The following is a 27,636-nucleotide window of genomic DNA, read 5'->3' on the forward strand; positions in this document are numbered from 1 at the left end:
GCACCATGGAGGGTTGAAGTGGGACCAGAAGGCCGTGGGGCCTTAGGCCATGCTCTGTGCTGTAGACACTCCCCTTGGGATCTGACTTGTGTGAAAGAGGAGCAGCTGTGTTGTGCACCAGTTTTAAAATGATGGCCTTCCAAAGCGCAGCCTGTTCTGGGAATTTAACTTGGGAAAGACCGAGGCCAGGCACAGCTCTCAAAAGAAGAGAAACAGCTTTTGATGTTGCTTCCTCTGAGGGACACAGAGGGGCATTTCTTACACACTTTTACTCCCTCCTGCTGCTTGATGAATTCAGGCGTAGAGTCAGATCCATGGGGAGGCTGTCACCGGGAAAGGCTTGGCCAGTTTGCAAGCCTACACCTGAAAACAGTGATGTAAAGTAACAAAACACCTCAGTTCCTGAGAGCAGATCTCCCTGTGACCAGACATTCTCTGGCAGACCCTGCTGATGGCAGACAGGCACCCAGACAGGTGGCACGGCTGAGAAGATAGCTCAGAGTTCATTGACATCAGTGTTCAAAGCCTGCACCTCTCTCCTGAGTAAACGTGATCCACAGGAGTTCACAACACTGAACCTGTGGGACTAAAGGAAAAGGAAAATTCTCTCTTGTACCTGATTACTGTCCATCTAAAGGGAGGCCACCATGCTGTATTCTGCCAACCATCCTTAAAAAGACCTGGGCAAGGTGACCTTGCCAGGCTGCACGCAGCACTCTGGAAGGATGCTGACAGCTGCATTTGCAGTGATCATCCCTTGAGGAAAGCATCCATGCCTGCTCCTTATGCTTGCAGGTTTTCACACTTGATGTTGGACTATGGTTAAAGCACAGGAAGCCAGTTTTGGCACCATTTCCCAGCTCTGCTGCAGCTTCCTTGGACAAAGTGTATAATATTTTCCTGCCGCTGTTCCCAAATGGAAATATTAATCAATCTTTAATTAACCTTGACTATGTTGTTTGTTTAGCTTGCAAGCTATTGGGAGAACAGTCTTTTCTCACTTAGTAGTGGACTGCTGTCTATTTCTGCTCTGGCCCTGGGGTATTGCTACAGGATAAGTACCACCAAAAGGAACAGGACATTTCCTCATCTGGTATCTTTGCTGTTGTGGCAGTGTCACCCACTGTGGAAATATTATCACTGGCTTGTTGATCCATGATTTTGACTAAATTATGAATCCTAACATGCCAAAACAGGAGTGTTCAGATATGCAGTTTGGCAACATCTGTATTGCTTGTGTTTAAAATAGGATTAAGAGGAACAAAACACAAGGTGTATCCATGAAAAAGCCAGCTTTCTTCCCCAATGTTTTACAAGTTTTTTACATTACATATAGTCTTCTCAATAGTTTTATAACTTTAGGCAAGTATGAACAAAATGCTTTTTATTTCTCAATGCCTTCACTTAAGGAAATCCGCATGAGAAGTTGAGAATATGTATGGAGTTTTGAAATTAGCAGTTTTTTCCTGTGAATGTAAGTAATGAAGTGATTGTTTCATGCCTTTCTTTAGGAAAATGAGGCCTGTTCCGTTTGGCTGTTATTTTCCCTCTATATTTGGTTGTGATGCATTCAGAGATGACCAGAATTGTAAGCAGTGAGATAAGTTTTCTGAGACAGAATTACAGTTCTGATCCAAAGGGGCATGTGGCTTTGGATGGAAATCGTGGATTTTATAACACCTATCTAGTTAGTGTTTTATGGTTTTAGTGGGTTTTTTGGTGTTTTGTTTTTTTTTTTTAACTTAGACTTAGTTTTCTCACCACCACCCCTGCCCTCTCCCTCAAAACATAAACAGAATAGAAAGAGATTTAAATGTGCCCATGCTGTTAATACTGTGGATGTTTTCTTCTGGCTCCACTTGTGCTTCTTGAAGAAATGTGACATGTTTAGCAAATGGAGGTTTACTGTGGGACAGGCAGATCTCTGAAGACCTCTGATGTACCAGACTTGTCATCTTAGTTTTTCATTGAACATATTTTTCCTGTCCTTGTGTTCACACACAGCTGTGCATATGTCAAACACAGTTTGGTTTTGCTTAATTCACTACAAATTGTGCCACAAGCACCTGGTCCAGTTTTCCTCTGTTTTTGTGGCATGACTTGGGAAAAACTGCGAAAATCCCTGATTTTTTCCCCTTTTGTCATCCTGAAAACTCGAGTGATAATATTCCTAGAGCCTTTGTGAACTAAGAATTGCTGTAAGCTAATGGACAGTGAATTAAACTCCTGCCCACCTGTCCCAGGCCACTGCTCCTTGCTCTGTCAGAGTTTCAAAGCATTGGCATTTGTGTTGGCTTCCTTATCTGTAAAATGGAAATACTACTTGCTTGAGTTTGAAGGGAGGAGCTGTGTGGCACCTACTCTTTGCATGGAACAGGGAGTCCAGAGGCCATCAGTCAAAGGTGTATTTTTCACACTGGCAGATCTACTAAAAGATCCAGAGGCCAGCAAAGCTGGCTGCTTCCTGCTTGCATTTGTTTCCTGTTGGCCACAACAAGACCAACGCCGTAGCCTTTCCCAGAAGGTTTTCCATGGCTTGACAACACACAGAGCACCAGAGCTGTCCCGTCCATCCTTTTTCCTTTCTCTGTTTGAGTATGGCACCAGAAGACACAGCACCAGCTGCCAAGACCCCCAGCAACTCCCCCTGGAGCTTTCAGAGAGGGCCAGTCTCTCAAAGTAATACCTACATTTCCATCCTGTCTCTGTGCCTCAGATCACACACAAAATCTGGTATTAGCACAAACATGGGTGTTGAACTGAGATATGGGCCATGATTTTTGTGAAACTGCTGTTTGAGTACCTGCTTCTTTAAATCAGAGAACCCTTTTTAAAAAATGGGCTGGTCTTCTGATAATTTAGACTAACATCTCTGGAGCTAAAGATGAGGTCTTCTACCTCAGTCAACCCAGGTAGAGCCATCACGGGGCCTTTCTTCCTATTTCTTCTATTTTGGGCATTAGCTCTAAGAGAACATAGTAATGCACTGAAAGTCGTTTAAATTTTTATAGAAGTATGCATTTGTGAAAGATTCCACATGAGCTCTTGGCAATGGGGTAGGCTACACAGAGCTCCTCACCGAAGGCAGTGCTCTTGCCCTCAGGTTGTGAGGGAGATGCACAACATCCCAGGCTTTCACAAGCCTGCTGAGGCCAAACAGTTGACTAAACCTTTGCTGGGTTGTACCTGAGTATGATCTGCATTTGTGATGTGTTGTCACTGCCAGGAACACATGGGTTGTTCTGTTAATCCTGCTGGTGTCCTCTGTCTGGGAGGTGAACATGGAAAAGGCAGACCTGGTTAGCAGTGAACTGTGGTGGCTGATGGTTGAGGTGGGTGTCGACAGATGCTCTCTAGGTTGTGTTTCCATACTGGTCTTAATGGTGATGCTCCTTAAGCTGTTTCACTTCAAATTTTAGCCCCTTTTCACCAGCCTTTCTTATTGTATGTCTGCTTAGTCCAACTCTTCTCAAAAACCCTTCCCTCTCACCCTCAAAGTTATTTAGGAATTTTGTGGGAAGCTGAATCTCCTCTCCCAGGAGATGCTGCAAGCTGTGCTTGTGCTGTGCATGGGTTCAGGCCATGGCACAATCCCATCAGATCTGTTGGATGAGTCCTCCTGAATGCAGAAGAGAACAGGATGCAGTGAAAGGAAAGGGCCAAGCCCTCTGTGTCACCATACAAGCATGGCCCCGTTGATGCTCCTCTGGGAACTTCTGGCAATGTGATAATTTGATTTTTGAGGTTTTGCGTCATCTAAATTATCCAAAAGAGATTTCAAGAGAGAAAGGGCATTTTTATGTGAAGCAGGCATAGCCTTGGCATCTGGCTCTGTCCCCTAGATCTCTTAAGGATTCCTTTTAACACTGTTTCCTATTTTCAGATTACTAAAAGCTGGACTGAAAACCGAACCTCACCCTTAATTCTTTTGCCATTTTGAATCTAGCAAGATAAGTAAGTGTTGTTTTACATAAAAACTAAGCCTTAGCAAAGTAGACAGATTTATTGAATTATCTCATACCAAAATGAGTGTGTTTCATTTCACTTCTTTTTTTTTCATTTAGCAAGATTTTTTTGAACTTTTTTTTATATCTATTTATGCCATGGGGAAATAGCTGCATTGGCTGTGAAGTAGAGAGGGCACCACACATTGACCACTCCAGTCTTGTGCATAGTAAATAATGTGCAAGAGCCTCAAGGATCCTAATTTTTGAACAGGTAATACATTAGAAGTTAAGCTGTTGCAAAAGCACACAAAAGACTTCCCTCAGCCTTCATAAATTCTTATGCTTTAAATTAGAAATAAAGTAGTCTCTTTTTTTGTGAAATGATAGGTCTTAGCAGTGCCTAATATTCAGTTCATTGCAAATAGTATGAAATTTCTACATATTCACTGCATATATTTTATTGCTGTAATTTGTAGTTCTCCCAAGCAGAATAATATTTTTACTTCGCTGAATATACCTGTGCAAGTTAAAGGTCTCAGATGTATTCCTTTAAAGTGACAGTTCATTCCAGCTACGTTTCTGCTTTATATCAGTACTTTATTCATTAAAAATAAGCATAAAATACAATGCCATCCTTCTTAGTTCTATATTCAGGCGGTGGGGAGCCAAATCCTGAAACCTATAAAGGGTTCTCTGTTCCCACTTGGGCTCAGAGCTGTACGGTACTCCCTTGATGGGTTTACCTGCGTGCTTCCTTCCGTGAATCCCCCCAGCACCAGCCTGTCCCGGCTTGTCGCAGCTGTCCGTCCCCAGAGCACTGCAGGGACTCCCGGCATCGTCTCTGCTGCTCGCTCAGCTCCCCAAGTACGGGAGGGTAGGCAGGGTCAAGGAGTGCTTGGTGCTGCGGGAGATGAGGGAAGCCGAGGAGGAGGAGGATGCTGGTGCAGCACAGAGGGATGTTGAGGGGGGACATCCCCGACATTGTGTCACCTCCTGCTCTCTACCTCTCTAGGAGGTGGCCGTACCCGTCTGTCTTACGTGGCAAAGGAGTGAACACAATCCCTCCCATCCCCCAGCACATCTGGAGCATGAGCTGGGGAAAAGGCATGGGAGCCTTTCACAATTGATCAGCACATGATCTCCCCTGAAACATCTGCCTCTCAGCTGAGGTTTGGTTGACTCTGAGTATTGAAGGCTGAAGCAAAAGAGAAGATGAAGTGAAGGCTCCCGAGCAGTTTTCTGCAATACTTGCTTTAGCAGTCTGTTGATGGGATGTGTCAGAATAATTTCTCTTGGAGTGTTTTAGGAATGTGCCTCACAGTGTGAGCTGTGCCAGTATCTTTGCATTGCACATGTGAGCGTATGTGCGTGTGACACACACTTGGGTTAATTATTTAAATCCTAAAATGCTGGAAGCCACTCCTCTGCATATGTGCACATATGTGCTCACACACACACGCACAGCACACTTGTGTTAATTACTTCAGCCTAAAAATTCTAGAAGGCACGCCTTGGTTCCTTTTTTCATCTTTCTTTTTAAATAGCAGATGTTGTTAAAATTTACACCAGATTGTAAAATCTGTTCCAAAGGACCGGTCTGAAGTCTTAACATCTCCTTTCCCTGCTCTTCACTTGCTTTCCAAAGTGGCTGCAGTGAAATCCCACCTGTCCAGTTACCTTGCAGGTATTTCACCAATTTGTAGAGGGGAAAATAGACGTGTCACTTTGTTTGTCCTTGTGGAAATTCTTTTTAGATTTTGATGGGCATTTTACTACAGTATCCAGTTGGAGACACTTAAGAATAAGTACTATTGACAGAGGCAATTGATACAAAATCCTTCCTGACCATTCTCTCAATAGCTAAAAAGAAGTGGTGTTTTACCTACCAGAGTGTTATTAAAGGAAACTCAGCCATAGCAGCTGCTGTCAGCAATATGCCTTGCAATCAAATGAGAAATATGGTAGATACTCCAAGACATGAGAGAACTGCCAAGGCTTATTGCAGAGCAAAGAGCTTTTCAATAAATGTTTTCTCTGAAGAGCATCAGATTTCACTCACTTCTCACAGCTCAGACATGCCTTGGCAATCATGATTAGCCTCATTTGGGCCTGTGGAATCTATTATTTTATAGCTAGTCTCATAGCTGGCAGGGTGACAAACAGTTTATTCCTCTTTGGAGAGAGATCGAACTGAAAGACACGGAGCTTTAATTCAGTGCTCTCCCACCTAAGATATTTTTCCTTTCCCACCTATTGCTTAAGGCAAGACATCTAATGTTTTTTTGCCTTGATGGCTCTGTCAGGCTTTTGACATCCCAGATTTAGCTCTTTCCGGATGAGGACAAATCTTTAAGAGACTTCAGGATTTCTTTCATTTTAAAGTCAGGCAAGAAGTATATTTTAAAAACCCATGCAAATAATAATTATTCCTAGTTATCTGCATTTGCCATGTGATATTCCTGTGCATTTGAAATCCCAAAAGGAAGAACAAGTTGGGTGGTTATCCAGGTCTGTTTATCTGACCCAGTTACAATGGCTGAATGAGCAAAGGGAGTAAGACCTAGACTCAAACTTGATTACAAGAGCTCTCTGGGGTTAGATTTTACCAGACAAGGTTGTTTGTTTCTCAAACAGCTGTTGTGTTGTGGGTCTTTAACCATTCTGACAGTTTGTCTCTCCATAACTTGTCTCTGAGCGCTCCCGGGCTGAGCTGGCAGCACTGGGAATTAGATGTACATTCCTGCCCTGAAAAACCACACTTAGCATTCCTGGATCATCAAACCCTGCTGTTAGCACCTCTTGGTCCACCTCTATGTGCACAGAAGCCTTTCTTGATGGAGGGGAGCAGCATCTTGATACTCAGTTTGCCCCAAGACCTTTTTTAGAAGGGTACTTCTGAAATAAATGTTCTGTGGAAACACTCAGCGTTTTTTTTTTTTTTTTTTTACTATTGTTATTATTTTTACTAGTTTAGGCTTGGAGCTGTAAGTAATGCACAGATGCACATGTGTCTCTCCCATTTTATAAAGAAGCTTAGAGCCTGGATGAGGTCTAATTCATGTCTCTGTTGGGGAGACTGTCTCTGCATCTCCTTTGTCCTTTGCTGCAAAAGGCTGATGGGTGCTCAGCATCAGGCTCTTCACTGGCAGCAGGAGCCAGCCACAGAACGAGTGCTGCAGAGGGTCAGCCCTGCAGTGCTTCCCTCCCTTTCTGGAGCTGTGCTTTCACTTCTCTTACAATTGTGGTTTTCTGGGGGTTTTTTTAGGTTTTTTTGGTTTTATTTTTGTTATGGGAGAATGATGTCCAGGTGGCTGATTCTGCTGTAATTTAATGGTGGCTCACTCATCTGCTGTTGTGCTGGAAACAATACAAGGCCAACTGCCAGGGAAAGTTTGGCTGAATGACCTGAAGCCTTAATTGAATTTTGCACAGTACTTGTACTGTATCCTTCCCCACCCTCCCCCATCTCGTGCTGCCTCATCTTGCTGCTTCTTTTTTAATTGGTGAATTTCAAAGGAAAATTCTGGTGCACAACAAGTTGAGACCAACTTTTCTATTTGTGAGGGTGGTGAGTGGTGGCCAGTGCTCCAACAAACACTTTGAATAGCATAAACAACTTTTTTGTTTTCCAGATTCAGGGATGAATTTGTTTTTCAGGTCGCTTTATCTTTGAAATGGTGCTCTAAACATAAAATCTCATCTACAAAAGAGATTTATACACATTAAAAAATCAGATATTCCTTCTGAAGATGAACTTTGAATATAACAATTCCTGCTGCTTCTTTTCTTTCCAGTGCAGTATATTTCAGGACTCATTATATCTTAAGTGAATTATCTTTACTTGAGAAAAAAATATTTATCTCTTGGAATAATACATTTAGAAGTGCAGCACAATCACATTCACTATCTGCTGAAGCTGATTAAATGTCTGCTTCTTCAGAGAAGCCAGTCACTGTGACTGCCACCTGGAATAATAATGAGAGGAGAGAGGCAAAGAAAGAATAGAAATTATTCACAGAATTTCAGGAAATCCAAATGTTTGCAAAATCATTGAGAACCAGCTCACTGTTTGCTCCTCTTGCAGGGCCAGGCACACAGCATGGATCTGTTTAATCCCAAAACTCAGAATTCCCTGAGGTTCATTTGCTTTCTGCTGGGGAGATTTTTGGTTCTCCCTTTACAAAATATTTAAAGGCATAATTTTTTTGTGTGCTTTAGTAACTAAAATTAGGAAATGAGGTAATAACATTTAAGCTTATAGAAAATTTGCTTCAAGGGGACAGTGCCATGGAAAAGCATTTGTTATTACTTGGGTTTTGTGGGAGAGTCCATATGAGAGCTTGAGCCTCTGATGCCTGTCCTCCATTATGTGAATGTCTTAACAAAATGATGGCTTTCTCCCAAAATAGCCTGAAGTTTGATCTATAATACACAAGGCAATTTTGTAGGAAGCCATAACTTTTTTCATCTCGGAGAAACCTGTAGTGGACAAGTCTTAATGTATATTAGTGGTTTCCTGGGCCCTGATGACTTTAAGTTACACTGACAGGTATTTTAACATTAATAATCCTTAGTTTTATTTTAGTGAACATCTATTAAACTTAGTTATTATGTATTAAAAAGCAGACTGAAAGCACTGACATTTTAAGGAAGCCTAAATTAATGGTTTGAAAGGTTTCACAAATTTATCAGATGAATGGAAATCTAAGGAGGAAAAAAAATCCACTCATGAGAAACGACAGCTTTGATTTCTGCAGATCTATAGATACCATATTTAAGGATCTAATTTAGGTTGTGGTTCATGAAAGCATAGATTATTGACATTTCCAATCTCTGTACTTCACAGCAGAATTAATTAGGAGGTGATAATTTTGGGAATGTGTTACATGAAGCCATTGTAGCTCAACATACTCGTAGAGCACCTTTGTTTACTGGTGCTTGGATATTATATGAAAAATATAATCTGAAAGTTAAGAAAGTGAGATTATTCCTCCCTTTTATTAAATAAAGCGTTAGCTCTTCATTTGCTGTAAAATGCAGACATGTCTCCTGTGCAATAAATCCATTTTTTTCCCCCAGCTTTACAGGAGGGAGTCTAATGTGCACACATAGTTACATATAGCCAAGAAGAAGGAAGTACTCTGTTTACTGCGACCTTAAAATAAAGTTACAAACTATTTTCTCCCACCACTGTAATAATTTAAACCTAAGCAAACTTTAAAGCTTAGCTTATAGAATAATTTTTGTCTGGTGGAGAACTCCACTGGAGAGGCTCGAGGTTGAATGTTCTTTCATAAGAGAAATTGTCAGCCACAGGGAAGATAATTCATGGTGATATATTTGATAAGAATAATTTCTTCATTCCTCTGGCTGGAGAATGAAAGTCTGAGTGCTTTACATTCAAGTGTCAGGTTGCTCTTGGACTGAAAATTCCAGTAATGTTAATGGGGTCTGTTCTCCATTTAAATGTGTTCTAGAAAACCCGTCATGTTGCGGAAAAACGAAAAATCAAAGTAAAGGAAGACTTGGCGGCAAAAAATGGAAAAATGGCATTACTCGTATGTATTTGTAAAATAGTCTTAGAAAACCTAATTCTTCCATTCTTTGTGCTTGGCTCCTGAGCCAAGACTCAAGAGGTTTTCCCTGTTGCAAGTTCAAACTATTCACATTAAAAGCTCAGAAAATGAGTGTTTCACTGGGACTGACAGGACTGGAGTTTAGTTGTGACTTGGGGATAGCTTGATGTGGAGGCTGGGGACAAAGGCTGGTCATCATGTCCTCTCTAGAGAGGATAGTTGCATTGGAGGGAGTGAACCCAAAGACCATTGTTTGATTTCCTTTCCCTGAGGCAGAATATCATCTGACTTTCTGCTGGTGGAGCTTGCTGCAGTGGATGTGGCTGTGTTCCCATCATCAAGGCATCTGGGGTCTGGTGGCCACCTACCTGCACTGCAGTGGGGCTCCAGGCTTTCCTAGAAGGAGTGGGTGGATGAGAGAAATGGTGCCACGTGCTTTGTTTTGTGTCTGTGCTGCACAGGGTGAGCACTGAACTTGGCTGTGTGGTCTCTTTTGTCACTTTAATTATGTGTGGGGGGAAGAAAAAGAAGCAGAGATGGGTACTTCTGCCGCATGTTGAACTTCAGGTTGCCAGAGCATGTCATATAAATGCCAAGCTAGCTCTCCTGGGTTTTTTTCTGGAAAACCATATATGGGGGTTGAGTGGGTTTGAAATGCTTTTCTTTTTTTTCTTTTTTTTTTTTTTTTTTTTTTTAGTATTTTCATGTTTTAATGAGGCTTAGAGCAACCTGGCATAGCTGAATGTGTCCCTGCCCATTGCTGGGTGATTGGAACTGGATGATCTTTAAAGTCTCTTCCAACCAAAACTATTTTGTGATTCTGTGATTTTTATTCCCTGGGTTTAGGTATATTTATTTCAGGTCTGCTGCTGCCCTGAATTTTCAATGTGCCTAGTTTGGTTTTGGTTTTGTTTTGTTTTTTTTTTTTTACTCTGACTCCATGACTCAACCATGCCTTCGAAATAGAAGAACATTTTCACCTGTGAGCAGGCTCTACATGGGCATGCTTTGGGGTGCCTTGTTAGATTTGCAGCTTCTCAAACATATCCCTGTTCAACCTGGGACCCACAGATGGGGCTGTGTGTTAGGGAGAAACACCTAAATTGCTTTTCAGCTTTACCTGCCTATGCATGTGGTCAAGTTGGTTGTGGATGTGAGATGCAGCAGCCATGTCTGGCATGAAAAACACTCCTCAAAAACACTCATGACTGAGAAGCTGCAGCTTGTGCTTCTAAGGTCAGCCTCAAAAAAAAAAAAAAAGGTTTTTTAGTCCTTCTCTTTTGTCATTAACTATGTGTTTAGTGCTGAGTGTGTTATTAAATCAATCAAATCTGTGAAGGGCAGGGGCAGGGAGTGGATGTCCCTTATGCCACTATTAAACATTGCCTTGAAAAAAGAAAAACAAACAACTAGCAAAGTACAGGGCACACATTTTTGCACTACTTTTGCAATTGCCTTTTAACGTTCCCCTACTCACATATTTTTTTTCCAGGAGTTTTATGCTGCTGTTGTGTGGGTTTGAAGCAGTGCCAGGGAGACAGCTCTCTATGTCTCTGCCACTGTGTGCTTGTGCCTTAAATAGTTGAGTGCAATTCAATGTGGCGGTAAGAAAATGAGCAGTTAATGTTGTTCAAGTGTTAATTGTTCCAGAGTGTGTTTTCAGTGCCTCAACCCAGCAATGCTAAGAACAGTTAATTAATGCTTTTGTGCGATTTCTTTGAGCGGGTGGCAGGAGTCTGCTTGGGGACAGGCTGTAGTGGCTCGTGATTGTATGTTGTCCTCAGTTTTCCTTCCATCTGAAGAATCATGAGAAAATCAGTGTATGTGGGAAATCTTGTTAGTAACTCCCCTCAGACACAGCAAGTGGTCCTTGATTTCCTTTTGGCCCCTGACACTGTTGAAGTCAATAGCACTGGCAACCACTGTAGGGAATGAAGGTGATGTTGTTCTCCACCCTTGCAGTGACAGCAGGAATGAAAGACCTCACTATAAGAATAAAAGTTGTGTATGCGTTTTTTTTTTCTCTAGATCTGTGTAGGTAAGGTACACCCTGTGCAGTCATCAGTACTAAAATTCTGTAGACTGGTACAGGCATTACAGAGATGTAAAATTGTCTGTAACTGGGAAAAATTTTAAAAAATTCTACTAGTAGAATTATGAAGACAGTTTTGCAGTGGTATGTTGTATAACTGAAGGGATAATCAGACTCTAATTAGACCCTTTCTTTTAATATTGTTCAACGATCTAAATCCTCCAAGCTTCTCATGGAACCTGTCTGAAGAATATGGTACCCCAATGTAAGCTGAGTAATTACTGAAATTCAGAAGCATTAAGTCTTAAATTAGCAGAGGGAAAATAGGCGTTTGTGACACATACAATGGAAGCACCGTTCAGAAGGTCACCAAAATACATCCATGTTTGGAATTATAAGAGAGCTGGACATGACACTGAGTGTTAATAACACATGTGAGCTATTCAGGATAAGGGTAATCAACGCTTCAGGTCACTCAGATCAGCTGGTCACAAATATATTATCTCCTCTAGAAGCTTCTCTCTCCCTGCTTTACAATATCATGCTATTGTTTGAATGCATTACAAAAGCTTTTGCACGTTTGGAAATGTAAATTACTGCCTTCTCTGCTGCCAGAGGTACTGAATACCATCAGCCAGGGGAATCAGTGTGAAGCCATACATTTGGGGATCTGTCACGTTGCCTTCTTGCTTTTGCCAGGGACATTTTATGCTTTTCTGAATACCTTACTTTAACTGTGACCAGCCACAGCCCAGGATGGGAAGAACAAGTGGTGTGTGGGTTTCTCCGACTGCTGTGTCTGGAGCCTTTTAATCTTGCTGGCTCCTTCCCTTGCAAAACCAGATTGCACTCAAATGCATTGTCTCCGGTCCCTAGAGCCCTGACAGCCACATGTTGAAAACATTTGCCTTTAACCTTAACCTGTTATGAGGTAGAAAGGAGCCTGAATCAAAGCCCAGGTAAAAAAGGCTGTTGGAGTTTGGAAACGCTCATTATGGGAGCTGCAGTTGGCGCCAGCTGTATGCCTCTCTGGACAGGGACGTGTAGATAGATCCACATGTCTAGCCAGAGCATTTGCAGCCCTGCCCTCAAATTGTTCTTCCTCAGAGCCTGCAATTTCCCATCCAAATGCACGAGACTTTTGAATGCAAAGAGTTCTGCAATGCCAGCACCAGAGGACACTTGGCAGGTGTCTCGGCCTGGAAGGGGCTAGAGTGAACTCTGGGCAACAAAACCAAAATACGTGTGCGCACCTTTGCATTCCTGTCTCACTTCTCCAAACAGAGATCTCTCAGCTCATCCTGGTTTGCTGGCAAGTTCTCAGCTCTCCCTCTGTTATTTCATGGGGCCTGTCCTCTCCTACACCTTCGGGGAAGAGGCCCCCTGGAACCAGCAAACCGCAGGGCTCGGGGTGCAGAGGCTGCTGGGTCCCCACCAGGCTGGAAGAAGTCAGGGCCTGTGCCACAACTGCAGGAGCCTTTTGGATGAGGACCCTCAAACCTTCTTGTAGGAGGTTGTTAGGTGTAGAAACTAGTACTGAGTATTCAGGAATTAATAAGTGCACTTCATTTATTTATTCCAGCTGAAAGGGGCTTTGTCCAAAGGGACATGGTCTCTTCAGCAGCATTGTGATGCAAGGTGAATAATGCACACTAAAATATCCAGCAAGTTCTGGGGTTGGGCTTTGAAAATTGTGCTTACATATTTTTGTCTCGTTAACGCTGTGAATCTTTGGGATCTTATTTATAAATGCTACAATGTTTCCAGTGCTTTTTTCCAACTCTTACTAAAATGTGTTTCTCCAAGACAAAGGACAGGACTCTACGAGCATCCACGGACATGCTTCTTTTGACTCTGCTAAATTGTTTTTTTTTCCATGTCAGAAGTTAATATTCTCCTATTTTAGGTAGGGATCTCTGTTTTACAGGATTTTGGCAAAACGTATGAAGATGTATATTATATAAAGTTTCTCCCTGGAATTTTTATTCTATACATAAAGCTGTATCAGTCATATTTCACTGAATGGATATTTCATTTTGCTCTATGAAACTAGTCCAAGGTTGCTGCTGACAAGGTAGAGTCCAGGGGGCTCATTGCATCCCAAGTGTTGGGCTTTTTTTTTTCTTCTGCCAGATTTTTTTCAAGTTAAAATTTATCTGTATTTTGTTCAGCTTGTCTGCATATTATCCAGTGTATATATCAGAGGAAAGGTTTATATATATATATATATATATATAAAAATGTTCACATACCAAAGTAAATTAATAAATCTTCCTTTTCTTATGAAAGAGGTAAAGAAAAGTACCTGGCCAATACAGTACCATTAATCTATTCTCTTTTCTCCTTTCTCTCTTTACCTCTCTCTCTACAATAGAAGTGGAACAAAAAGGTAATTAAATACCTTTCAAATTATATATATATATTACTTATGTATAGGCTAAGTTATTTAACAGTTTAACGTTTTAGTTGAAATACTTTGTCATTAATTCTCACTACCTTTTTGTTAAAGTTTATTTAGTATCTCTGCTGCTCAACTTCACCAGATAACTCACGTTTGCTGAAAAGTTTTTAACTAGTGCCACCTTTTTTTTCCCATTAAATTTATATTCAAAGGCTTAGATAACTCATTTTCCTGCCCCAAAGAATTTAAAAGGTGTGCATACATATGTATGTGCATAAGTATATCTAATTATGGCATAAAAGCCTCTTGGAAATGGCACCCCTTTTTCAGCAACTCTACGTGGTTACTTAGACTCCAATGGATCTATATAATTTTATACTGGTTATTAAATCTGATTTTCCTCCTGTCTTGCTCTCCGGACAACATTACCAATTTCTGCATTCACAAAAAATAATCGATTATGCTCCGAGCAGGAAGTGTGAATGTGGGATCCCATCTTGCCAGCCCCGTGCTGCCGGAAGCGCGCGGTGGGATACTTCTTCATGCCTCCCTGCCGCCCATGCCATCGTCACGGTCACTGTGCGGAGATCAGCGTTCCAAATAACCAACCAATATTCTCCCCCTGAAGGCTGTGCAGCTCCTCCAGGCCAGGAGGGTGCCGATGGGCATGGCGAGGGCCAGATTTGCTCCGCAGCATCCCTCCTCTTGCCTCCCCATCCAGCCAGCTGGCCCCTGGCTGGTGGTGTTCCCATGGGGCCGGGGTCAGCCGGGCAGTGGCTGAGCCTCTTCCCAGGTCTTGGGTGTGCCCTGGCCCCTGACAGCCCCCCCGAAGTCTGAGCAGCAAAGCATCCCAGTTAGTCAAACTGCTCCTCTGTGCTCCTCTCATGTAACAATAGAAGGTATATGTTTTTAAGTTTGAATTACTACTATATTTAACAGGACATTTTTAACTGATTAAAATCTAGACATTGGGTTCCTCTCCAGCAAACTTTATTCTTTTCCTTCCTTCTTTCCTTTCTTCCTTTCTTCCTTGTCTTTTCCTTTCAGCATCCATATGTCATTCGTTTTTAATTGTGTGGACTGCATGTTTCATGTGTCCTGTAGCAGCTTGGAAAGTCTCATTCCTAGTTATACTCCAGCTGGGTGTCCCCCTCACCCCCCCCACACACTCCCTTTGCTTTAAATGCTCCTCTGAGTTGCTAAGGGATTCACCTCTGCTTTGCTATTGGTATCCTTTAAATATTTAATATCACTTGGGCTGTAAGGATGGGGATTTCTTTCTCTTATTTCCATTTCTAGGCCACTCTTCTGTGGGCTGTTCAAATAAATATGTGGATCAATTCCCTCGGAGTTTAGCCCTTCACCTAGTAGGTACAGATTCACTGCAGAATATAATTTGGAAACACAAACCCAGAAATCCTTTGAGGGCACATATTCATTTCAGAGTTTACAAAAGCGAGTGGTCCAAGTAAGTATACCTGTAAAAATAGATTTGAAAAGCAATAAGAAAACGAGCCACAGCTGACAGAAAAATCAGGGGGGGAAAAGCCCAGTTTGATGGAGCAGATTTTGTTCCAGAGATATGATGGGCAGGAAGAATAGTCTCCAGCTACAAGGCATTGCTCTTGGGTTTCCTCTCATCACGAGTGTCCTCTGCTCCGGGACTAGAAGCTGTTGAGATGCTTGGGCCAGCCACCCCTGAACTGTCATTAACTTTTGTTTTTCTTTCAAATTCTTTTCCCCTACGACAGTTTTTCTTTGCCCTGGACTGCTGAAAGGAGTTTACCAGAGCGAACACTTATTCGAGTCTGACCACCAGTCGGGCGCCTGGTGCAAGGACCCTCTGCAGGCCTCTGACAAGATCTACTACATGCCCTGGACGCCGTACCGGACAGACACACTGACGGAATACTCCTCCAAGGACGACTTCATCGCCGGGAGGCCGACCACCACCTACAAGCTCCCGCACCGGGTGGACGGCACGGGGTTCGTGGTGTACGACGGGGCTTTGTTCTTCAACAAGGAGCGGACCAGGAACATCGTCAAGTTCGACCTGCGGACCAGGATAAAGAGCGGGGAGGCGATCATCGCCAACGCCAACTACCACGACACCTCTCCCTACCGCTGGGGAGGCAAGTCCGACATAGACCTGGCCGTGGACGAGAACGGGCTCTGGGTAATCTATGCAACAGAACAGAATAATGGCAAAATAGTCATTAGCCAGTTGAACCCTTACACGTTAAGGATCGAAGGGACGTGGGATACTGCCTATGACAAGAGGTCAGCTTCTAATGCCTTCATGATCTGTGGGATTTTATATGTGGTGAAGTCTGTGTACGAAGACGATGACAATGAAGCCACAGGGAATAAAATAGACTACATATATAACACTGACCAAAGCAAGGATAGCATGGTGGATGTGCCCTTTCCAAACTCCTACCAGTACATTGCTGCTGTGGATTATAATCCCCGGGACAACCTCCTGTATGTATGGAACAACTATCACGTTGTAAAATACTCCTTGGATTTTGGCCCGCTGGACAGCAGAGCAGGTAAGGGGTTTAATACCAAAGCAAAAATCTTTCTGTGTTTTTTTTTTTTTTTTTTTTTAATATTTATTTTTGTGTAAAATTGAAGTACACTCCTGTCTTACTGATCTGGCTGAGTTTCTGCAAATAAAGCCCCACCACAGTTATTAAGACATTAATATGTCTTAATATTAAGACATATTAATGTCTTAATAACCACTTAATGGTTATTAAGACATTAATATGTGCAGATTTTTTTTTTTTTTTTACTTAGTTGAAATTAAATGAATGAAGGAGTATCTACACATAAGTAGCCTGAAATAGTTTCCAAATGCCCATGCTTTTATTCACAGGGGTAGCAGTCTTTTCTTCTGAATCAAATTTCTTTTGCACGTGATCAGATCATTTTCCCTTCTGCAGGAATTTTGACAAAAAAAAAGCATAGAAGATGTTGTTGTTGCAAACAGCTGGAGGAAAACTGCCTGCCAGTTTAAATTGCTTTGTTTCATTAAGCTGGGGGAGTTTTGTCTTTTTAGAGAAGCTGAGACTAATTGAATATGTGAACATGCACCCACAAGTGTGTGTCTGGAGTCAGGAGGAGAATCAACAAAATCCTCTAAATTCTTGCTTCATTTTCTGTAAAGTTTCTCTTTCTTTTTTAAAGCATTTCAAGACTTACTGTGACTTACTATACTTTATCTTTGAGAATCATCGGGCCCCCAGAGGTTTCCCAGCTTCTCCACCTTTTCTCCTGTTAGAAATGTGCTGGTAGTTACTTTATGTATATTCCCTTATATATAAGGGAACTCCATCATCATTTTGCATTTATAAAGTTGCCACTTTACTAATAACAAGACTTAGCCTGCACTGTGGTCAAGCTTTATGATTTGCAGGAATTCCAAACAGGATTTGCTCAGGTGTTTTAAATGGTTGTTACCGTACTGATGAAGTCATAGTATCGGATATTTCTTGTGGTTGACACTGTACTTTAAAAAGGCTGGAAAAGTAAGAAAAAAGGCAGAATTAATATAATTTGGACAGTAAAGTAAGTATTTAACCCATAACATGGCTTTTTCTGAAACATTTCCTTTTGTAAGTAAGAAACTTGAAAGTGGGTGAGATTTAGGGCTTTAGGTTGCAAAAGAGAAGTGAAAAGGTTTCTGATGATGAGATTTTTCTTTTCCTGTATGCAGCATGTTACCCATATAAAATGAAAATGGATCAAGAGATGCTGAAAGAAATTGTTGGTATGAAAATCTGGGGAAGTCTGGAATAAAAGTGGTAAACTGACAGTGAAATTGAGATTTTTTTTTTTTACAAAAATGTAATGAAGGGAAAAAGAAAATCTTGAAGAAGCAGATGAACAAGAACTAAGTGACTGTTAAGGAGTAGAGATATTTTCAATGATGTTGACCTCTGCAAGATCTCAGATGAGTAAAAAATAAAGTAACAATTCTCCTTCTCCTGACTTAATGACAAGCATGTACTTTCTGGATAGTAGAGTGAAGCAGAGCAATTTGTGAGCTATTGGTTATTCCCAAGGAGTGGAAATCAATTGCACTCCTTCCATTTCACAGAGTATCTCTCCTTTTTAGTGAATTATTTCTAGTTATTATAATGGACTCTTTGCTGGTGCTTTTTCATGTGGTGACCATTGTCAGTAATAGCATCTTTAATACAAAAAAAAAAAGCTTTAATCAGTGAAAAACCAAAAATAGGGAAAAAAGGAAATGGTTCTCCCTTTTTTTCACAGTGTAAGATGGTGAAATGGGAGAGTAGGTGAAAACCTTGCAGGGGGCTGAAAGCGTGTGAGGTCTTGAGGATTTGGTTTATTTTTGTGTCACTCCGGTTTGAAGTCCCTCACTCTGGTTTGGATAAGAATTTAGAATCCCCCAGTGCCTCAGGAAGCTGAAGCAGTTCTTAGCTACGAATGGTGGGCATGAGAGAGTTAACCTGGTGTTGGGGACTCTGGTGAGCCTTCTCTGACATTCCCTGTGCGCAAATTTTGTACAAAGCTTTGTAATATGGATAAAAGGCTGAATTTTACCTGTGGTTTTCTTCTCTGAGAATTATCAGGATTTCCTTTTTGGCAAAACTGCATAAGAATCCCATTACCTCACTATTTTACAAGTTTAGAGGACTTTTGAGAGGTCTGCTCTGACAGCAGCTGAATTTTTTTATGAGAAAACGTGAATGGGCCAAGCTATTTCAAAGACAAGAGAAAAAACTTCACTAAGGGAGTTTACTGCTCCATTACCCACATAGCCTGATTAGTGGGAACAATTTTTGATGAATCAGTGAGACAGAAGCACTGATTTTGAGTTGAACAGGTGAGCAAATAATTGTTTAACATCAGGCTTTTTTGCAGAGAGGAGCAAGGAGACCAAGTCTGTATGGTGCTTTCTCTTCCAAGTTCAGTGCAACCCATTTTTGGGTTAGCCCCAAATTTCATGCTGCATTGCTTTACATGTAACACTAAATATCAGGAGCTGGTTGGTATAAACCCAGCTCCTCCACTAAAGAGCAAGAACTGAAGCTGATACAATCCTGGGAAAGCAGTGAAGAACCAGGATATTTTTATTTGGGCTTTTTTAGATTTTTATTTTTAATGGAGTGGACTCTGGGCATGTGTCTCTCTTCTCTTCAAAAATCACCAGTGCTTCTTTGTATTAGAGCCATGCTCAATGCAGGCATTTTCCTTGGTGTTACAATTTGAGTAGCAAAATTTGTAAACAATATCAGCTTAATTAGAAAATAAAAGAAGGGTTGTAAAATTGATGGGTTGAACATATGGGTTGTTAAAAAACAATTAAGGGTGAAGTTTTAGAAGAGCTCTTAAAACCAAAAATTGATCATAACAAGAAAAGTGAAATACTTAACTTCTTAAATAGCCAGCAACCCATTGGAAATCACTTGCATCGTACATTTCAGGAATATCTGAAATAAAATACGGGGTTTGAGGACTGCAGATCACCCAGAATCAAGCATTTTCAGTCTTTTCCCAAACTGTTCTGAGAAACGGGGAGTTGGCAGGAGTTGTTTCATTTATAGGAAAGGCGAGGCTCACATCCTCTTGCTGTTCACAGTGTCCAAGCATTTTCTGTGATTTTTAATTAAAGATTTGTGCATGTAGGTTTGGAACATACTTGAGGTCTTCACCTCAAGTGAAGAGAGGCTCTGTTGAAGAGCCTCTCTCACCTACTGTTTAAAAAATGGGCTTTTACTCCTTGGAGAGAGTGAATTTCAAATCCTGGAGTTTCTGTGTTCTACTTCTGCAGCAGTCGAAGTTACCGGAGAAAACAAAATATTTTGAAGTGCTAAAAGCTGAGTTTAGCTGATCTTGAAGCAATTCAAGGCTCTTGATGGAATTAAACCCAACTATTCATTTTTCTCAGAAATGAGAAAAGCTGCATTTTTAGGTTTTACCCCGCTCTTTTTTTTTTTCCCCTTTTGTCTGAGGTTGTTTTCATTTATCCCAAAAGTGGTTTTGAAAGCAAACAGTCCTCAGTGCCTGCAAGTCCCAAGAAACCTATCATTAATGTCTGCCCTCAAGAAGTGAACTTGAAGATACCAAAAGCCTTTGAAGTGTATTTTCTTTGAGCTGTTTGGCCTTAAAATGAGCTTTTTGGAGGATGCTTCTTCATAAATGCTCCCGAGGTTTTGGGTTATTTCTTTGTAGCTTTGTGAATTTGAAGTGTTTGTAAGGATAGTTCTGTATCTCTTCTCATTCTTCAAGAAGTTAAACCCAGAACAAAACAGTATTCAGGTTATTTTTTTATGTCCTACTAGACACATGCAGAGAGGGAAACAGAAGGCTGTAGTGACAAGATGAAAATTTTCTGCAACCTAATCAGTTGATATTCACCAGAGTTACCTGTTTTAATCATCACTCACATAGGATACAATCTGTGCAAATAAATTCAAGAAAATATCCACAAACCTTCCTCTCCAAAAAGGTGAAGTGCTCCCATCCTGCTTCCCAGTGCTGTGCTGCATGCAAGCACACATCTCCCTGTTCTGTGCCTCAGCACCTCCCTGAGCAGGCACCAGCCTGGACACCAGCCAGGGGTTCCTGGGCATCACAGAGACCACAAATTCTTCCTTTTAAATTCGTTAGGTGCCCCAGTGCTGGCAGCTCTTGCCAGGGCTCAGGATATGCTGGCTGAGCATTTGGGTGCTTAGGTGGGGACTGGAGCATGCCCCATAGTAGAGAAGTCCAGGGAAGAACTTGAGCCTAATTAAAGATTCCTTTGTGCATATTTTGGCCTTGGATATCCCAGCAGCCATTCCCAGTGACGTGGGACACACAGACCTCCTGTTTTCGAGAAGATATTTTAAATTATGCCCTGGAGACCCAAGCATTACCATATGGGCTGTTCCATGGACATGTGAAGTTAATAAATAAATATGCCCAGTACATAAGGAAGATGCTGAAATGATCTGTAGGACTTCTAATAAAGCCTAAATATGCTTAAGTGGTTTCTGCACGTTTCATATTAACACTGTGGACAACCATTCTGGTAATCAAATGTGATACAGAAATTACATGGATCTCTGTGATATTTTAAGATCCCCAGAGGGTGCCTGTCAAACTTTTTTCTTCCACATTTTGTCAAGTATTGTGGGATGCTCTCTTGACATGTGATTGCAAGTATTTTATTCAGTCAGAATGTTTGGGTTGTTCTGTGTTTTTTCTTCCTGAAGTAGTTTTCACAATGCAGATAAGGTGAACCGTCTGTCCTTATAATATGCTAATTAAGTGCGTTTGTGTCTTGGGTAAAAGATGTGGCAGTATGGTGATGAATAAGGACTTTAAACACATATGACACCTCGTTAAAATGTAATTTTCACATCATAAATCTGAGGCCTTTCCTTTGACAGCTGAGTAATGTGGGTAGTGGGCAGAGGAACTTGAACATTTCAAGTTCTGCCACGTGCTCACATATAGCTGGGAGCTGCTTCCTGCGCCGCTCGCCTCCGATGCCCGACTTCCTTGCCCAGGAACGCACCAAAAGGGCTGCAGGATCTTAAATCCCACTTGATTTAAGAGCAGCACAGGATATGAGCTGCTATGGCTTCAAGAACCCCTTGTGATAAGCCGTGTTTGCTATCTGAAGTTGAATCCGGGCTGCATTTTAAAAGGCCAGCTGAGCCATTCTGATGAGCAGCTCTCCTGGTGGACAAAGGCCATTTTTTAGGAAGCTGCTGAGATTTTAATAGCTGCTTTTCCTGTGTTTTTACTTTCCAGTTGCTTTCCTCCCACCTAGGAGCATCCCTGCCTCTCTCCCTCCTGTTCCTGCTCATTGCTTACAGTGACAGCTGCTGGTTGCACAGTGTTGCTGGAGGTTTTCAGAGAGAGAAGCTCTTGCTTTCAGGAGATTCTGCTAAACGTGTAGTGTGACTGGAGCCCTGACTTCTATCCACCAATATCTGCCCACATATTCACGTTCCATTTAGTCAATTAATATTTCAGTCCCTTTTGCTGTCTTGGGCAAAAAGGGATGTCTGAGTTTGGAGGTGAAAAAAGCAGAACGTCTTTTACAACAAAGCAGGTCTTTCAGCCTGCATTTGTTGGGCAGACAGTACCTTAAGCTCAAAGGGGCAGGAGGACAGTATTAAATTCATACTCCATTTTGAGGCCTGGTCTGTCTCTTAATTTTTATCCTGTTTTTAATTTACCCTCTTTGTAAAGCAGTGTTTGAGTAGAAAATGATAAAAAAGCATCATACCAGACTTGACTTCTGAAATTAGGAGTTTCTGCTTTCTGTCTGGAAAGCTGGAGTTTGAGCTCTTTTGTCTACCTTTTCACAAAAAACCCTTAGAAAGTGCAATATTCCTCAGCTACAAAATTCTGCCTTTGCAGAGCATGTCATAAATATTAATACTGTTTGTTTAGCACAGTGGGATGAACTTCAGTGTCTCTTCAGTATGAATAAATATGTGGTTGCTCCTTTTTCCTAAATAAAACTACCATGAGAACAGCAGATAACTTTACCAGAGTTGGAGCAGCCTTCCTCTTGCTCAATTTACTGCTCCTGCTCTGAGGCACCTGTTTAAACCACCCTGGGAAAATGGTGCAGCAGACCTAACCCATCCATGAGCTAAACTGGGGCGCTGCAGTATCCTCGTAGGAGGTCGGTTGTTGCCATTGTATCCATGGGCTGGGGTCCTGTTCCCATGGGATTGCTTGGGGACTGGGCTGGTGGGCAGCCAGGATGGTTGAAGTAGGCAGGAAGAGACAAAATGATTGAGCTAAAACTTCACTTTCAAGCTTCAAAACAAAAGGAGGCCTGAGGCTTCGGCACTTCATAATCCTGTCAAACGCCGTGAGGGGGAAAGGACCTTGCAAGGAACGTGTCTGAAAAGCTGAGACAGCTGTTTCTGGCAGCAAGCATGGGATGCAGATAGGGGGGTGATTGCATAGGGAAAAAAGCATTAACTGCCAGTGAAGGATGGTGGCTTTTCCTCTTCTGCAGCGAGCTTCTCAACATGAGGAATCAGCCTGAGTAGTGATTAATTGTTATTTTATTGAGTTCAAGACCACCGAGTCATGCTGACATCAAACATGGCTTATCAGTCCACTTAGCACCAAACCCAGCTGTGCATGTGCCAGCACTTTGGGTTAGAGCTGTTTGCCAGCAGCAGGAGCCAAGAGGTGACACACAGCAAATGTCCAAGGCTGCTTTTTGCAGGAGAAAGGGACTGCATTGGGTACTAGAGACAGCCTTTGAGTGTTGAGTTTTCAAACGTGATTTTAGTGATTAGTCCATCATTTATCCCTTGGCCAGCAGATTTACCTGGATTGTGTGCAGTGATGGGGGCCTTCATGGCATTGGGCCTTTAGCCCAAAAAGGGACCCCTGGATGTTCAATTTTTGAGCTGTTGCCTCTGCCAGCTCCTTTTGTCCCAGCCCAAACCAAGATTATAATGTGCCAGGCTTTTCTCAAGGCATTACCCTCTCCATGCAGGTTATATTTGTGCACCTCGAGGCCCTGTGTGATGCAAACACCTTCTGCTCCTTGCAGTTCTGGTGTGGCCTGGCTGCAGAGCCACTAGCCTGGCTTGCAACATGGTTATCCTGGATTTGTTTTTTTGCCACTGCATTTTTGAAATTAGCAGCCTTTATTCCTGTTCCCCACTGAAAATACCTCCACCACAGTAGCTCATGGGTCTGGATTGCTCTCCTCCCTCGTCTGCCACTGATTGTGTTTGTTCTGGAAATGACTAGTGTAGTATTTTTAGCAACACTTATTAAGACTCGTCTCCTAAAGTCTAGTTCAGTGTTGCTAATTAACTTATTCAGTGCCACCAGCACTCTGCAGTGCTGCTATGCCAGGCTTTCTTTCTTTCTTTTTTTTTTGTAACTGAGAGAGCAGTGGAGCAGTTGTGGATGCCCTGCCATATTCTGCTTTAGAGTCAAGGCAAGTAGAGGAGGCATTGGATGCCCTTCTTTCTGCCTTCATACTCAGGTTAAAGACTAAGAATCTCTTTAGGAGTCAGCTACAAAATTATTGAACCTTTAAGGGGAAGCTTTAGAGAGCCTTCCCTTGACTTCAGGCAGTTGTGATGCTGTCCTTGGCAGGTCCCCATCCTTCAGATCCAGCAGCAAGTCAGCTTTCCAGAGGTATATCAGTGCTGATAAGGAGTACCCCAAGGCATGTGTGATGAATGGAAGGGTCAGCATTATCCTCATAAATCCAGCTGAACTTTCATGGTAGGGTTGGATTGGATCGATTGGATTGATTACTGATAGGAAGGGAATTTAGGCTGAAAGAGCAAAAAGAATCTTGGTAGCTAGTTTGAAGACCTCAAACTAGCTACCAGGATGTTCAGGGGGAAATGGAGAGAGCCTTGGGAGAATTTCACAGCCTTGAGGGGCTATGAAATGCCCCTGAAAGGGGAACACAGATTAAGGAAAGAAACAAGTAATAGGCACTTTAAAGCACTCCTTCTCAAAATGCATTTTGTTATTAGTAACTGCGCTAAAGCAAGAGAGTAGAGTTGTGAAAAAATCAAGAATAGAAGTGTTGATTTCTGTCAGGGAAGTCCACCAGGTGTGCAGAAGTAAAGGTTGATAAAATGAAAAACTTTCTGGGACAAAATCCCAGAAGAGTTTCAGCTCAGCTTTTATTCAGATAAATCCTCTGAAGCTGGTGGGAGTTTGGGCTAGAGGCTTCAGGAGTGAGTCTGCAGTGGATTGCTGTTTGCTCTGCAAGGAATTGCATTTTGCCAGTGAGAGGCCCTTTGACATCCTGATTTGTGTCTGAAGCATCCAAAAAGAATATATAAATTGTAAGCTGGAACAAATGGTGAATATCCATATGAATTTAAGTTGCAGTATCTGCCTTACATTTTAATGTTGAAAAGGTTATTTTTTAAGGGTGTGCTCATGATTGGAGGGCAAAGGAGACAACAAAGGTTTAGGTGAATGAGATGTGTCCAAGAAAACAATGTCATGCTTGTTCTCTGTAACAGGATTTCTTCACTGTAAACAGGATTTTTGCTTGATTAAAGTGTGCTGAGAGGAAACAGGACTTAAGGGAAGTTTCACTGAAATACAGGATTCAGTTTGAAGAGACTGGCGCTGAAGAGGCAAACCGGCTGTTTTATGTTACATAGCTCCTCGGCTCTGTTTTCACAAAGTACCACCTGCTTGAGACTCAAAAGGGAGGGGAAAAAAAAAAAAAACAAAGAAACATCAGAGCTAAAAAGTATAGAAGTTATACACTGGTCATGACAGAAGATGGGAAAATCAGCTGCCTTTATACCAGTTTGAGCTGGCTTACTGGGGTGCCATTCATGCTTCCTTCAAATAGCTGGAATAAATTAATGCAACCACTGGAGAGATGAGGCGTTAGGCAGCTCTGCAGTTCTTTTTCATCTGTTGATGTTTGGGACAGAGACAGGGGAAGGGCTGTCTAAGCTGCAGGCAGAGAGAAAAAGTAAAGGCAACATCAAGTATAGACATGCCAGCAGAGATGAAGTCCCTACCCCACTCCTAAGATCTTTCCAACCAACTATGTGAAGAAAAGCTTTTGTGAGCCCCCATGTACTGGCCTTCAGCTGCTCCTCTGTGTTAAATTATTCCCTCTGTCCAAGGCATGCTTGGAGGATGCTGTGGCTCACTAAGGTCGATCAGCCTGGATTCATGTGATGCTTTGCACTCTTGTACTGCCAAATTAAGCAAATGACTGGTGATGTTAATGGCAGAGGCTCCAGGAGGAGGGAAATACTGAGAGAAAACCGTATGAAGAAGAAAAAAAAAAAAAAAAGGGAAAGGGAAATTTTTCCTTTTTTTTTTTTTTTTTTTTTTTTTTTGAGGAGGGATAATAAAATATATTTGCTTGATAGGAGCATATTGAGTACCATGGTAGCATTAACAGCAGTGAATATTTCTGGCCTTCTCCTCATAAGTGCTTGCTTTTCTCACTGGACAGTAACTGAGTAACTGCCAAGTATTTTCTTGATTCAATATTGAGTGTGTTACAAGTTATTCACGAGAAATATCCTTGGAATGGCTGGAACAGATTTTCTTGATGAAAGCGTTGTGCTCTTCTCTGTGGCAAGTATCAGGCTGAGTGAAGGATGCCATCACCCAAAAAACCAAGCCAAGGTGGAGAGTGATCTGGCAAGTTTCTGGTTGATTTGTACAGTTTAAGGTGAGCATTCCATCCAACATTCTGTTGGGAGAGGTGCCTGTGGCTGGTGCCTTGCTTGTAAACGTAAGTTCTCTTTATGGGTAAATCAAGCCTCCTCCTGAGCTCGGTGGGGAGTAAATGAAGCTTTTGGGTAGCCTAAAACTGCATGGTCAGAACACAGTGTTGTGTAAGGCTGCTGTAATGTGTTTTTTTCATATAAATGAGTTCAAATTGACTCTGGTATGAGGAGTAGAACAGAGAATTAAATTAGATTAATAGATTTTTTTAAGACCAGAAGGGACCATTAGCTCATTTAGTCTGACCTCTGTAATGCATTCGATTGGATTTCATCCGCTTCCTCTTCTGCTGAGCCTAATGACTTGACTTTAACTGAAGTGTACCTTACAGAAAGGCACCCAGACAATCAGTGCCTCACTTCACTGAGTGCTTTTCTTGGTTTGATATTCTCTCCCTCAGTTAAGAGGCAGAATAACATTCACATTTTAAATGTTTTGATTATGCCTCTTTGCATTATCCATAAAAAGGTAAAAATGTGTTTCTTGAGTCGTACTCTTTGGACCTTGCTCAGACAGTGCTCTGGAGATTGCCTTCTGTGGGAGCTAATGGTAGGTCTGATTTTTTATTTTATTTTTTTTAAGATTTTAGAAATTTGTTACTGCAGTGGGAAATTCCTGAATAGACCAAAATAGCGAATAATTCACTAGCAATGAGAAAATAGTTTTCTGGGCACTAAAATCAAGAAAGCCTTTACTTTTAGACATGTACTTTATGATGAGTGCCACTAAATGTGTGTGTAAACCCTGCTTTCTAGGTAAAAGAAATCCCCAGTCTGCAGAGCTTGCATACGACTCTCTTAAGGCCACTTCCATTGTTGTTTGAACCAGAGTGCTAGGGAGTGACATTTAAACCTTGGAGTTTGTCATCAAGTTCTAATTTTCTTCTTGATGGGAACATCTGTCCATGGGAAAGGGCAAAAACTTGTTCCAGCAGTTTTTGCATAAAGTATTGAATGATTTAATTCCAAATGGTTGTTCTGATTGTTGGCTTGTCTTTTTACCCCCACTTTTGTTTCCCATACTCTTTTTAAAGGAGTGTTCTGGGGGGAAAAAAATTATGTTGGTCGTGCAAAGAAATGAACTGTAGAGGATACAAGAAGTAATTGGGTAATTAATTAATTGTGTTGAGTCTTTTAACACTAGTTTTTTATGGCAAAATATACTGGCAAATTCTGGTGGAAAGGGGTTGTGATTTTCTTAATATGCCAACATAAATTTCCTGCACTCATCAGTACCTTAATTCAAATTGAAATACGATTTTTCCTTCAAACATCATGTTTTGCAATACTTTGGATAAACTTCACCTTCAGGCATTTCTTTGTGGTTAGTAACCTCCTGAGAAAGGCTTTATCAAGGCTGTGGCTTCCTTAGATTGAGCTGTGTGAGGGTAAGCATGTAACCCCCTCTTTCCACTGGAGAGAGGAACCCTTTAAATGG

At 41.7% G+C, this 27,636-nt stretch overlaps 1 protein-coding gene across 8 annotated transcripts in view; it reads left to right on the forward strand.

Annotated features, from left to right (window-relative positions):
* Nucleotides 1-27,636, forward strand: part of ADGRL3 (adhesion G protein-coupled receptor L3) — a 515,246-nt gene that overhangs the window by 324,321 nt on the left and 163,289 nt on the right. For all 8 annotated transcript variants that reach the window (XM_059844075.1, XM_059844074.1, XM_059844068.1 and 5 more), the window contains one exon: nucleotides 15,708-16,508. In XM_059844075.1, coding sequence (XP_059700058.1) covers nucleotides 15,708-16,508 — 801 coding nt within the window. The remainder of the gene's footprint in view (nucleotides 1-15,707; nucleotides 16,509-27,636) is intronic.

Source organism: Haemorhous mexicanus, chromosome 4, assembly GCF_027477595.1.
Source record: "Haemorhous mexicanus isolate bHaeMex1 chromosome 4, bHaeMex1.pri, whole genome shotgun sequence".
NCBI lineage: Eukaryota > Metazoa > Chordata > Aves > Passeriformes > Fringillidae > Haemorhous > Haemorhous mexicanus.